This window comes from Aulonocara sp. 'chitande type north' Nkhata Bay, linkage group LG18 (assembly GCF_057382095.1).
Source record: "Aulonocara sp. 'chitande type north' Nkhata Bay isolate Kocher_YH1m ecotype deep benthic linkage group LG18, A_spYH_male_GT1.1, whole genome shotgun sequence".
NCBI classification, from domain to species: Eukaryota; Metazoa; Chordata; class Actinopteri; order Cichliformes; family Cichlidae; genus Aulonocara; species Aulonocara sp. 'chitande type north' Nkhata Bay.
In genome coordinates this window covers 15,100,028-15,113,407 of record NC_141361.1, presented here as the reverse complement: position 1 = coordinate 15,113,407, position 13,380 = coordinate 15,100,028, and the positions used below count along the sequence as shown (strand labels likewise).

General features: G+C 40.0%; 1 protein-coding gene across 2 annotated transcripts; it reads right to left on the bottom strand.

Moving 5' to 3' along the window:
* Positions 1 to 501: 501 nt before the first annotated feature.
* On the bottom strand, positions 502 to 12,339 carry rgs20 (regulator of G protein signaling 20). Of its 2 annotated transcripts, none has more exons than XM_086273404.1 (5): positions 11,948 to 12,339; positions 5,391 to 5,557; positions 3,933 to 4,007; positions 3,601 to 3,835; positions 502 to 2,869 (listed from the first exon to the last, which is right to left on the bottom strand). In XM_086273404.1, exons 1-5 carry the CDS (start codon positions 12,134 to 12,136, stop codon positions 2,681 to 2,683), a joined length of 855 nt encoding a protein of 284 aa, XP_086129530.1. In that variant the 5' UTR covers positions 12,137 to 12,339; the 3' UTR covers positions 502 to 2,680. The 2 variants fall into 2 exon arrangements, with proteins under 2 accessions (XP_086129530.1, XP_086129531.1); XM_086273405.1 differs by lacking the exon at positions 11,948 to 12,339 and adding an exon at positions 7,204 to 7,263.
* Positions 12,340 to 13,380: the final 1,041 nt, after the last annotated feature.

Below are 13,380 nucleotides of genomic sequence, written 5' to 3'. Positions count from 1 at the left end.
ATTTTTTAATTGAACCTTTGACGAAACAACTTTTTTTTTTTTTTATATTATACTGTCTGAAGATGCGGCTCAAGACCTTTGCACAGTACTGTGAAAGAGTATGAACTTTTCAAAGTTTATAAAGCATTTCAAAATAGTACACAAGTAACTGCATATTGCTACAATCCTCTGCGCACTTAAATTAAAGTGTTTTTGTTTAATTCTAATTGACATGTTGTGCTCATGTGAACGTTACCGTGTATTTCAAGGAGTTCACAGAATTCATTACTTTTGATTTTAAATGTTCTTAATTAGGATTTCACCTGATCTGCGTTATTTTTAAAAGAATCATGAATTTAAACTGCTCAAACTTACACAGGGGCAGATGTACTGAAAGAATTCTTCCATTCCTATCAGTGAACCGAGTTGGTTGAATTTGCTGTTAGGACATTATTAAAGTCGTTTCCTGACACATTTTACTGATATTGGTGTCATGCAGTTTGCTGATTAAATCATTCCAGAGTCAGTAAAATTATTGTGCTTTATTTTATCTTAATCGAAATGCCCACAAGTCATTATTTTCTCGAAGAGTAGCAGAAAAAAAAAAAAATCAACCATTTACTGTAAACATTCACATTATTCGTATTTTTTTTAAAAATGTATTCTTCAGTAATCTCAGCGCAAAATAACACATTTCATATAGTAAACAGAAAAGAAAGAAACATTTATAGGCATCACTCCAAACCACTGGCTTAGGTTGTGTTTTGAGGTTGATCCGCGCAGTGAACCCATCAACTCAGATTGCACGCAGGTTGGTAAGAAGTTCAGATCAACCGGCCTGTCCGCCAATCTTTGTTTGACATGTGCTGTCGTCAGCCTCTGCCCTACCAAAGTGAACAGATGTAGTCACGACTAAGAAATCAAGACAAAACACTTAATATTTTGGCCAATGAAAGGGACAATTTCCAGTAAACTGACTTCACGCTCCAGTAACCACGCTTACGGCAAGCGTTTGAAAGTAACCGCTGCCCATGAGAAAGATGTCGTAAAACTGAATGTCAAGGCACTTCCCCATGTGAGGATCTTGTCTTTGAGTGACACGTTTGTGAGGCAACAAAGTAATTCAACTGAAACTATTAGAGTACATAAAAGTATTAAACACTTGGCAACTCCAATTTTACTCAGTGAAACACTCTCGATAAAACGTATGAGCACAGTTTACATGGTAGCTTTGGTGTTGCTGCTAACCTGGCCGGAAACCTACTGTCACTGATAATCATGTCAAATTATATATCATAGACGAGCTATGTAATCTTAAATAGTGATTTTTTTGGTAATTTCAAAGTGTATTCCAGAAGGTTCCCTAGAAATGACTTTGAATAAAGTCTAGTTAGCCTGAGAAGAAAGTCAAATAAATACGAGCAAATACTTAAGCGGAAATTGAGAATGAAAAGCTTTAGATTTAAAACTTAAGAGCATCATAAATCTTCTTACTCTCAGCGTGAAAACAGATTCCATTCCAGCTGTTTAGGCCTTACAACAATAGGAATTCATATTTATTTGGGTTTAAATGATGGAATAATTTTCCTTATATTTAGTCTCAAATTAGAGTACCTTCAAGGAAACCTTCTGGAACGTTATTAGGAAATTACAGACCTATAAAACAGAGCCATATACTCTTTAAAAATAACATTATTTAAAGTTTTTTTGACAGCTTAGTAGAGTTTGGTCCATCACAGGACTTTAAATATGATTTGTACTTGTTTTTCTGTATTGTTTGTATACATCAATAAATAAAAAATACTTCATCTGGTAAATAGAATTACTTATGTCACACTTGTAAAACTATAATAAACCTATGAGGTGTGCAGTGAATAACACTTGAATTCAAATAAACATCTTAGACAGGCAATCTTTTGTGGTTAAGCTCAAGTAACAAAAGTTAAAACACCCTTCCATCGTTGATTTGAGTTTCTTAAGGAAACGAATTGCACGCCGTGACAAGAGCTGTTGTCACTTTCTGTTACTTCACTGATCACCACGCTTACAGTATTTCTCAATCACGCACAGGTTCTACATGAACTGGAGTTGCCAAGTCGCTGTCACAGGTACTGAAGTGTGAGGTTAGGGGACCAAACGGGGTGAAAACAAGGTAAAATCAGTACAGTACCCCACAAAGCTGCCTGCAAGTAGAGCTAACGTGTAGCCTTTGACTTGAGCTTTGATTTTTGTACGCAGGAAATAGAACCAGGCGTTTCCACATAAAATACCCACAATTCCATTTTTACTATTTACAAACTCATAAATATATAGTCTACAGTAGGAATCATTTTCCCCCCAAACGATCATACAAAAAACAACAGACCATAAAAAACTCTGAACACAAATAAAATAGATTATTTCTATCAAAAGAAAGAAAAAGAAAAACAAAAGAATTAAAATGTATTCATATTCCTTTGGAGTGTTTTGCTTTGTTGATCTGTAGCAGTACTTGTGATGTCAAGCCCTCGGGAGATTTTAAGACCTGAGTGTCTTCAGTCAGGTGCAGATCACAATAGCGCTGAGATCCCTGGGAGGGGACAGGCCCGAGGCCTGATTCATGTAATCCTACACTGAACATACAAAGAAAAAAATTTAAAAAAGGGGGGTAAGGTCTGGGAGAGGGGTAAAGAGAGTTAAAAGATCACAGGTCATCACCACCCTAAGATTCAGGGGACTGCTCTGACAGGGTGTTGAGCAGGTTTTTGTAGGCTGGGGAGTTCATGTAGCGGGGATACGAGTCTCTTTGCATTAGTGTGTAGATCTGCAGCTGGGCATCGTCAAAGGTGTGCGATGTGGGCTCCTGCATGTTCCTGTTAATCGTCTCGCGCACACGGGAGTCGAGGCTCACCTGGGAGTCGAGAGAATAGCCCGTTAGGGAAGAACAGCGTGTGCTCTTTTTGTGCGACAAAACCTTGAGAAATGTCACTGTTTGCTTCACGACTGAAAATTTGATGACGACCTGAAAGCTAATAGACTGTAAAGAAAAGATGGACCAGGGCTCTGTGCAGTCACTCACTGAAGCCTCCAGTGGAGCATTTTGGCTGTCACCATCTAGCAGCTGTCACCATCTAGCAGGCTTATTCAAGGCATGGATCACACCAGTAAAACCAAGAAACCTTTACAATCATGCAGTAGTGGCTTATTGTTCTGTATTCTCTGTACTGATATTTTCCCCAAGGGGACAATAAGTTACAAAATGAACACCATGCTGTATAACAAAAAGAATCTAAACTAGTGATTAAGAGTGGAAGTCCATTAAGAAAGTGCCCAAACAGGAAGAAAGAAACAGGGTCATTTTTTCATTCTTAGCCACTCAGAGCCAAAGGCTGCATCCATCTTTTATATACAGTCTTTGAACTGGTTAACTTAGCTTTGTACAAAGACTGGAGTCAGGGGGAAATGGCTAACCTTTGCCTAACGCTAACAGTTTATATCACTAGATGTTTAAAGCTCAATATGTAAGGAGTGTGCTGCTGTTTCTAGATGTTCTAGATGCGCCCTCACACTCACACATACTTTCAGTATTTGTTCGAACAGGTCGCTAATATTTGCAAAACGATTAAATCAAAGCTCTCTGACCTCTTTAGGCGATAGAATGGAGATGTAGTCTTCGTAGATGACCCGAGCCTTCTCCTCTATCATACTCTTATTGGTCTCTTTCCTGAACTCCTCACAGGCTAGCCAGAAAAGCATGTTCTCCTCGCTGAACTCAGTGCGAAGGAACTGTCGAAAAGCGTTTCTCCCCGCTGGACAGCACATCAGCTTGTCAAACGACTGCCCCCATGAGTGCACCTCCTCCAACGTGGGCTTAGGACTGTGCAGAATAAGTGAGAGAGTGCCTTTAGCCAAGAGGATGCATTTAACTACAAAAAAAAATCAAAACACATTTTTGTACAGCGATATAAGCTGACCAGTCTTCACAGTCTGTGGTCCCTTCCTTGACGTCATAAGATGCCTTTCGGTTCCTATCATCTCGATCTTCATTCCTAATGGTAACACAGACATATAAACATACTTGGTGTGCGAAATAAGAATTTTATACTATTACAGTTACTATGAATACATTTAGCTTTCCTCCATTTTATTAGCAGGTGTGCTTACAAAGAAGCTCTTTATTAGTATATTTATTAATCAAACAAATACATCAATAATTTATATGAAGTGCAAGTTAAATGTAGTACAACATATTCGGCCTTTAAAGTCATGCACAAGTCCATGCAGAGTGAATGTGCGTATGAAATCAAGTAATGATTATTTCTACTGTGTATGACACGTCATAATGTGTCTTCTAGGCCAAAGTGTGTATTCATGTAGCTTGATTTACTTAACCAACAGCCGTGATCACAAACATGTAAAGTTAACTATAATGAGAAGAAGCTGAGACCAATAATTGTCATTTTTGCTTGAAAACCTACTTTGTAATTTGCTGTATGCACTCTCTCTGTATGTACACATTTAACCGCCGTTTATTAAATCGTGTGAGTGTGCTCGATGTTACGTGGCTGCACTGATATCTTTGGACATGAAGCATTGCAACTGCTTTCCAAGTACTGGACGCTTCATGGGCAGCAACTAAATAGTGTCATGATAAATGATTGACAGATGAGCTCCCTCCTAGCCTCCTACAACGGCACAAACACCAAGCGGAAACTGACTGGACAAACGCCTCTCGTGGGCTGTCCACTCCTGGGTTCTAAATCAAAGCCAGCATGGCGGTGCTTTTGCAAACTGTCTCTTATATAATGAAAATAGTTCATTTAATGGTGTTTCCAAATAGGGGTGCAGATTTATCTCAGTGGGTTAAGCAGGAGACGCGTATACTGTAAAACTAATCCAGAACACCTGGGTTTGAATCCACCCTGAGGCCACTGTCCTATCAGAAAAAGGTTAAACAGCCTCACAAAAAAAAAGTTTGTTTTCCCCCCAAAATATTTGAGGTTCAGTTGTAAGTTTAAAAGTTTCTTGCAACTTTAGCCATATGTCAGTATCGTTTAAATATGCTCCTGTACTGTACTCAATTACAGAAAATTACAGAGTCAAATATATATTTGCCAACTACTTTGATTTTTACTCCAACTCCAACTCTAAATTTCCAGTAACACTACAGAAATCAAGACAATTAATGGGCTTATTAAAACTGTGAAATGGTCCCAGCAGATGCACTCCCTGCATGATCTTTAGTTCGTTGTTGTCACGGTGCTGCTAGATACAGATTCGCAAAAAAAAAAGAAATATAATGTCAAGCCCATGAAGCACAAGCTGAATCCTGCGGTTGAGACACGGTAGCTGAGAGCGTCCTGCCTTGTGTGCAATAATGTCGGCCATGTTTGTGCCACAATTGGTGATTTCTCAGTTGGGGAAACACCTACCAGGAACAGCTACAGCAGCAACACCAGCAGAAGCAGCATGCATTCGAGCCCCGTGGGTTAGCCTGGCCCGGCTGGTCCTGCTGGGCCGGTGCAGTTCCCCCCGCTGCCGACTCCTGCTGCACCGACATCTGCCTCTTTCGCATCTCCATCCGCTCTGATCCCATGGGCTATAGACAGAGGGGAGGGGAGAGGGAGGCGCTGAGTTCAGACTGTTCATGTCAGAAATAGTATTCAACAGAGATTTTGTCTTGTAAGAAAAATCTCTTGGCCTGCAATGCATTCATGTGATACAAATCAGTCCCAGGGTAACAAGGGTAGTAAGGGCATCACTGGGTGTTCTGACAGTAGAGCTGATGATAGTGTGAAATCCTGATCACGAGTCTATTTTTCCCCCTGGTACTTTCACCAGGACAGCTTCATCAAATTTATTTAGATTTGCCTCACAGGTTGACACCAATCTGTTTCTTAGATGGGCTGCTGATGCTTTCTGGTCGAAGCATGTGCCAGCATCCCCAGAGGTCTCGCTGCAAAGGAATGCTGTTTTGAGGAAACAAGTATGGAGTAACACTTTGCTGATTTTGTTTTGCCTGCTGCCAAATACGCACCCGCCAAGAACATTTCAGTCTTTCTAATCTCAAACTGGCTGTGTGCTCTCTCACACACTCCAAAAAAACAGAGAATGGATTTTAGACCATAGGTTCGATATCTGTAATCCAACATGTAAAATTTGTGAACGCCTTGTTGTAAAAGCACCACATTAAAAGATTTACAATGCTCACTGAATCCAAGTGGAGCAATAAATTAAATACACTTGCAAATATTGAAAATATTTGCCTTTTTTCAGGGGGAGTGGGGAGGGATTTGTAGTTGACAAGCTCAGATTGTCATGAACCTCTGGGCTACATTTATCATGTACATGAGTAATTACTGTGACTATAGGTCTGTAGTGTATTCATCAGAATCCCCTTGGTGTGTAGGCCTATAGACTACAGACAGGCTATGCTCAGAGAATGACTTCTTGTCTGATTTTAACAAATGTGTCATCATCAGGTCAGGCACTGCCAAATCCTGTCAGATCATTTATGTAACAAAGCTGTCGGCATCATCCGGCCACTACCTGACACAAGAAATGATGCTTAAAAAAATGTCTAGAGATTTGGTCCACGGGTGGCGGGGAGGGCTGAAGGCGCAGCTTGCAAATCTATAACCGCAGCATCGCTCTATCACATCCTTCAGAGAATACAATACCGTTAGGTCATTTCTAAAATGGATCCGTGTTCTCACTCAGATTCGGAGCTGGCTTCAGCTGCAGATTTCGTGCGCCTTGCCGAATGGCATATTTTACGCGTTAGGTGTTCGGGTACTTCAAAGCTGACACTATTGCAGTAGGCTATGCTTCGACTCAACAGCCATAGACGATGAAATGGGGGGAGGAGGAGGTGGGGGGGTGGTCGTATCAATTCAGAGAATAAATCATGATAATGCCAAATAAACCGCTGTTCTCCTTCACAGCGGCATAAACGTGGACGACACTGAGGTTTAATGGCCCCTGGGCGATTTCACAGCAGAAACCATTGCATTAGCAAGTCGCGAATCATATCAATGGGAAGTGCCACCACGAAGAACCGTAGAGCTTCATCGCCCTGGACAACCACCGAAAAGACACTGCCTAGACCCGTTAAAAGCCCGCTGTACAGCTAGATAGTTACATGCCATTAAAGAAAAAAGAAAAAAATACCCATGAAACGGCCTCAAACGCTCCGCTCACAACATGTCAGTGCAACGATACATCGCTTTTTCTACCAGTACTTACAATTTCACCATGTATGCACAGCGAGAAGAGGTAATTCTTTGCCTTGATTACATCCGATGGCACATAAGGCTCCCCCCCCCCCCCCCCCCCCCCCAAACCGGCTGCTTCAAGTCAGTACGCATGCGCCCTCTCTCAAGCTCGTAGTAGACCGACGAAGAGCATAAAACCTTACAGTATGGCACAGGTTTGCTGAGCAGGTACTGAAAGACTCCAGTAAGAGACCATTATAGGAATAACTGCGTGAGGCAAGTTTATTAGAAACTCGTACCAGGTATCTAAACAATAAATTAATAAAACATCCTAAAACTTAACGCTACTGCTATTAAAAAATCTCAACATATTTAACAAGAATACCAGGGGGGAAAAAACACTTTTTAGTCGGGGTGACTGCGCCAGTGAGGCTTTGCTTGAAGTCGCTGTCTGTGGTGCTGAAACCTTCAGCGGCTAATGAAGTGCACCACTGCGTTCAGCTAAACCCTGCAGGAGGATGGCATGACTTTGCCAACTAATGTTAAATCATTTGTGAAGTTTAGTGTGATATTACGTCGTGAGAGAAACCCCGGAGCTCATATTTCAACGCATGGATACGCCATGCACAAATTCAGATGCATACGGTATGTTTTATCCGCTCACAGGAGAATATATTTGTTTAAACGCTTTAAAGGCTTAACCAGAAACAGGGGAGGGATGACGAAACTATATATTTGAATACTGTTGCAATACTTCTACCTCTAAATCCTTTCAATGTGAATTGTCTCTTTTGGATATAAGTGAATAGGCTTCTATTTCCTCCTCTATCCTCCCCCTTAATTTCCTTTCCTTTACAGAGTATTATCTATCAGACTTGCGTGTTTTAATCCACAGCACAGGCCTGCGACCCGTGTTATTCTAAAAGACAACACTGCCACCTGGAGGTTGACTGAGCTACGGCACTAACACGATGTGCTCCGTCCATCTACAACATAGGAAGACACCACATCCTGATGACTTAAAGTGTGCCCATTGATTTCAACATGGAAAGCTTTTTGGAGTGTTATGAGCTCTCACTTGGTTTTCCCTGATCATTTTACACATGTGCACAGGCATTACAGTGTATAATTATGCAGTACAATATATTTTCATACATCTTCAGTGTGATCCATTATATGCTATTAATGACACTTTTGCTTTGACTATAGGCCATGTATTGCTTTTTTACTATCACCAGGTGGCACTGTGCCCACAATACCTGTCTTTTCTGCAGAACTAAAGTGTAACACACCCAGTTTATTCCTCTTAATTTACACCAGAGCTTTTGTGCGGTGTCTTTTGGGGCCATGTTGCCAGTCAAGATGCCTCCTGGTGCCCTAAAAAATAATCTCACCAATTCCACTCTGGTATAAGAAGTGGTACAAAATGTGAGTGTGGAGACTCCATGGAGAACTGTTCTTACACTTTCTGCAAAAACCCAGTACTGTTCTATGACACTGCCAGTGGCTCCACTTGGGAAACAGACATTCATCTGTTCTGTTATTTTATCAAAAAAGGGGGCAAAGAGTGAATTTGTTTCCTGCTCACATTATTTACTTTGTGACTGAGCTCAACCGGGGTGCACTTAGAGCACTGACACGTCTTTATTACCCCCGAGATGTTATCATGTGACTTTCTCCACAGCACTTCATTTAACACCTCCCCTTGTGTTCATGTTAGACCCACAGATAGCCCTGTGAGATTGACACATGCACATACACACAAGCAATAAATGATGCTTATGTGGGTGTATGCTTTAACGCACACACACACTTCCTCAGATGGCACAAGGCCGAGCAGAAGTGGGAATTTGCCTGAACACACAAGGTCACAAAGGAGAATAGGACGACAGAGCCGTGTGACGAGATGAATAGAATCTTTCAGTGGGTGATTAAAGTGATTCAAGTCATTGTGTGGGTTAAAGGGAGACAGAATGAACTTTAGATTTGATTACTGGAGCTAAATATGCAGGTAGGTTCTGGAGACGGTCTATGGTTACCAACTTAAACACTTCAAGAGATCATGCATGGTATCTGTGAGAAGCTGTTCAATCAAATCAATCAATCAAATATAATTTTATCTCTCTTTGAATCTAACTTGCCATTTTTGCTTTTTTGTTGTTGTTTTGTAATGAATTGTTCTGTTCCCCTGAAGTGTGTTGATCAAATTGCTGTTTGCACTCTAAATGTCAGACTCAGTTTAATCATGCCAAATCAGTTTTGCTAATTATTGTAACTGAGTCACAGATTCATCACTTCTTTTGCTTTTAAATTTAACATCACTTTATCTACGTAACAGCTACGTCACAGAGGGATCCAGTTCAGCACAATTATTTAGAGGCAAATAAATTTGTTTCAGGATAATTTTTTAATACTTTGCAGGACAAATAATTTTGTAGCTTTGTGCACAGCAACATCCTGTAATACTGGATCCGCTTTCTTAAATGTCATGAAAATTTTGTTTGTAATTTTGAGTTTTACAGTCCATTCAGAGCCTGTGCTGATCTCTGGAGCTGAATCGAGTCATAGACATTTCATTTCTCATATGCTAATGTTTAAGTTTATTTCAAAGGTACAATGTACTTTTGCATGACCACTTATGCCCATCATGCAGTTATGCCAGATTTAGCCATGTGGTTATTTTCATCTGTGGTTATTGGCAGGTGGCATTTACACACAATGAAATAAAATGCAAAGGAATCTATGAATAAACATGAGCCTGAAGCAAAACCTATAACCATACAACATATCAAACAAATGTCAAAAGCAAGTATAAAATTCACAAACAAAAGCACATGAACACGATTACAAAAGGTTTTCATGCCTGTTATGAAAAAGCCAACTGCAGAAAAGCACTGAAAAGCATTTTAAAATGCATTCTCGTCTATATGGATGTTTTGAATTTTGGTTAAAGAACTTATTTTTCACTAATATGGGGATGGTGTGCATCCTCATAGACGGGAGGTCACCATGGGACAACATAATAATAAGTAACTGTAAATAACTGTAACATAAATAAAAATAATAAACTGGGAGGGAACTTGTTTAAGCATTGCTGTATAGAATATGTATGTCTATTCCCAATGCCAGAAAGTAAGCACAGTCTTGGCTTCTCCATTTTAATTTGATTTCACATCTTTGTTCATTTGCATTAATGTGAACGCTGCTGGAACATTCGCTCAGGTTGTTATTCTTTCATGTATTGCGAATCAATTCTGTTGCCTTGCTCCATGAACACTGTCTGTTGTATCTCTGCCGAACCTGGAGGAGGAATGGAAGGCCCTTTTCTTTCTCGCTCTTTGAATTGAAGTGTCTAAGGACACAGAGTGATCGGTGCTGTGTACCAGTAGCTCAGTTTGACTCAAGAAAGTTAGTGAACACAGAAAGCATCATTCTCTGCTTGAGTCCGCCAGCAGTCACAACCACCCACCAAAATGGAAAGAGGTCTCATTGGACCTTGGACCTTGCTAAGATAACAACGGGCCAAGCCATTTTTTGGTAGAAAATAAGTATCCATGTGCCAAAGGTGAAGTTCATTATCCAAAACAAATCAAATAAACTCCATAGTCGATCATTTTAATAGCCTGATATCAAAAGCTGCACAGGAATGATCTTCACTGTGACAGACTGAGCATAGACTTAGTAGACTCAGAGTTATTCTGACGTGAAGATACGTCAGGGTGTCCTGGCGATCTGAAGGTTTCAACCTGCGCGTCAGTGTCCACGGTTTGAAATCAGATTGAGACGTTTGCTGCAGCTCGGTGACAGACTGACAAAGCCCCGATTTTTAAGTTAGTTATCTGCATCTGCTAAGGCAAGATAACTCCTTACTTGCTCTCATCAGTATATGTTAATAGAAAATGTGTAACTCAGTGCTTTATCATTGTCTACCATGAGAAGGGTTTTTATGGCTTTCTAAGATTGATGTCAACATCCACAAGTTCTCCACTGACTCCTTTCTCATTATGGAAACAGCTCCCTTGTCCTCACATGTCTCTTACAATCCCTTCCCCACTGTGAATAGCAACACGACTCTCCTTACTACAGAAAGCCATCGGAAATCTTTGTTTATCCCTTTACCGAGAATGATTCTGTTGCCAAACTCCAAGCAAAATCACATTGTAAGCCTGTGAGTGTATCCACAACACTCTGATTCGGTCATTACTTATTAAATATCGCACTGAGATGTTAATGCAGGTTGTCAGCCATTTTTGTGTGACTGACCATGTGATTTGGTTTTTAGATTTCGAATGACTTGTATCACACTATTTCAAGGCACGCTATCTTTTAATCTTCTTAAGCTCCGTTCAAACAGGAAGTGCATCCCTGAATAGAAGTTTGGCATGAAGCAAAAGAAGCTGATGATGCTACAAGAGCAATCTGGTTGCCGTAACAACAAAAGATAGCATGAAGGATGTCTCATTTGCTGAGGATTACAATAGTCAACAGTAGTATTCTGTTAATTTTTAGATATCTTGTGTTGATTATTGGCGCTGTCTTACATAAGAACCATACTGCTAAGCATGTTGAAAAATCTGTAAAATATATTCAGAGGAAAATGTATTAAATTGTTATAGAGTTTTAGGTTTACTTAATTAGAGAGACTGCATGAGTTCCATGAAAATTAGCTCCAAATAAAATGGTAGTAGTAGAATTAGTATTAGTGCTATATATAACAATAAATAATAATTTTAAAAAGCAATAGAAAAAAACAAACAAAAACTACACATCCATACCTCAAGGCACACCATCTCCTGTTCCTCTCGGTCTGGGTCATTATAGTTGACTGGGTACCCCGCACCATGCCGACAGGCCCGGACCAGTCTCCGTATCCGCTGCCACATCAGGGCCCTAGTGCGTTTGATCCCCCGCAGTGTAGACGTGGGCCTGATCTCCCACTGCCTCACCGCTCTAGCATATGGCATGCTCCGACCATGAGGCCTCACTCACCACGTGAGGCTCAAGTCTCTTTGAGATCATAAGAAATCCAGACTTTTCACTCCTTTCATCTCTATGTTGTCCCGGCATCCGTTCTGTAGCACATTGCAACAGAGAGAGCGAGAGGTGGGGAAAAGCATGAGCGACCCTGACGAAGAGAACAGTGTTTACAAGGGAGAGGGCAGAAGGGGATTAGGACAATGTCCCCAGTGGATGCAATCCTGATTCCTCTGTGCTTTAGTGCGTCTCACCAGCTTAGGCCAGATTAAGCCTGGAGGTCTTAGTGTCTGAGTTAGATGGACAGTGAAGGGACTAGTGGTAGACCTGGAATCATTTGTGATTGTAAATGTTGAGTTCTATTCCAATGGAAATTGTTAAATGGACCTTGTAGAAGAAACATTTAGCAAAAATAAGTCTAACGCTATTGATATGCACGCATACAATCTGCTGGCAACAGTGGTGCCAGCCTCTTTTTATTAGGGGTTTTACTGAGAAGATTCTGATGTGTCATACTTGTGTGCTTATTACAGACATGCATGGATCAACACAGATCTAACGTCTTTGGTGTGAGCTCTCATCTGACTTTAGTGCTCTGTCATCCACACAAATCCACAAAGTTCAAACACCTCATCAGCCAACAGCAAAGCTGATTGTGATTGATTGGCTGGTGTCTTCTCATTTCCAATCCTCTGGAATATTTTAAATGTTACAGTCTATATTTATAAATTCTACTTTCTTGTGTTAATATTTAAGCTTTTAACTTTGTCTTGGTTGTGTTTATTAGATTTCATTAGTCAACTGAAATGTAATAAATGCAACCACGACAAAATATTATCAACTGACTAGGGTAATAAATTATTTACGAGCCACCAATTTCCACCATGTGCCTGAATTATTTAGATAGGCAGATATAGAACATCTTCTTGATATGTTAATAATTTGAATAAATGAATAAATAATTTGGCTACAGCTCTCAATACAATGGCAAACTGAATAAGAAATACAGGTTAAAACATAAGATAAGATAAGATAAGATAACCTTTATTAGTCCCACACGTGGGAAATTTGTTTTGTCACAGCAGGAAGTGGACAGTGCAAAAGTTATGAGGCAAAAATTAGAATACAATAAGAATAAATACAGTACACAACTGTACAGAATAGAATAAAATAAAATACTATATACAGTAGAATAAAATAAAATAAATATACAATAAGATAAAAATAGAATACA

Excerpts from the sequence above, each read along its gene's own strand:
- rgs20 (XM_086273404.1), bottom strand. The coding sequence starts at position 12,136 with ATGCCATATGCTAGAGCGGTGAGGCAGTGGGAGATCAGGCCCACGTCT. Across the intron at positions 3,836-3,932 it reads ACCACAGACTGTGAAGACTG|TCCTAAGCCCACGTTGGAGG; the intron begins GTCAGCTTATAT and ends TATTCTGCACAG. Across the intron at positions 2,870-3,600 it reads CCATTCTATCGCCTAAAGAG|GTGAGCCTCGACTCCCGTGT; the intron begins GTCAGAGAGCTT and ends CTCGACTCCCAG.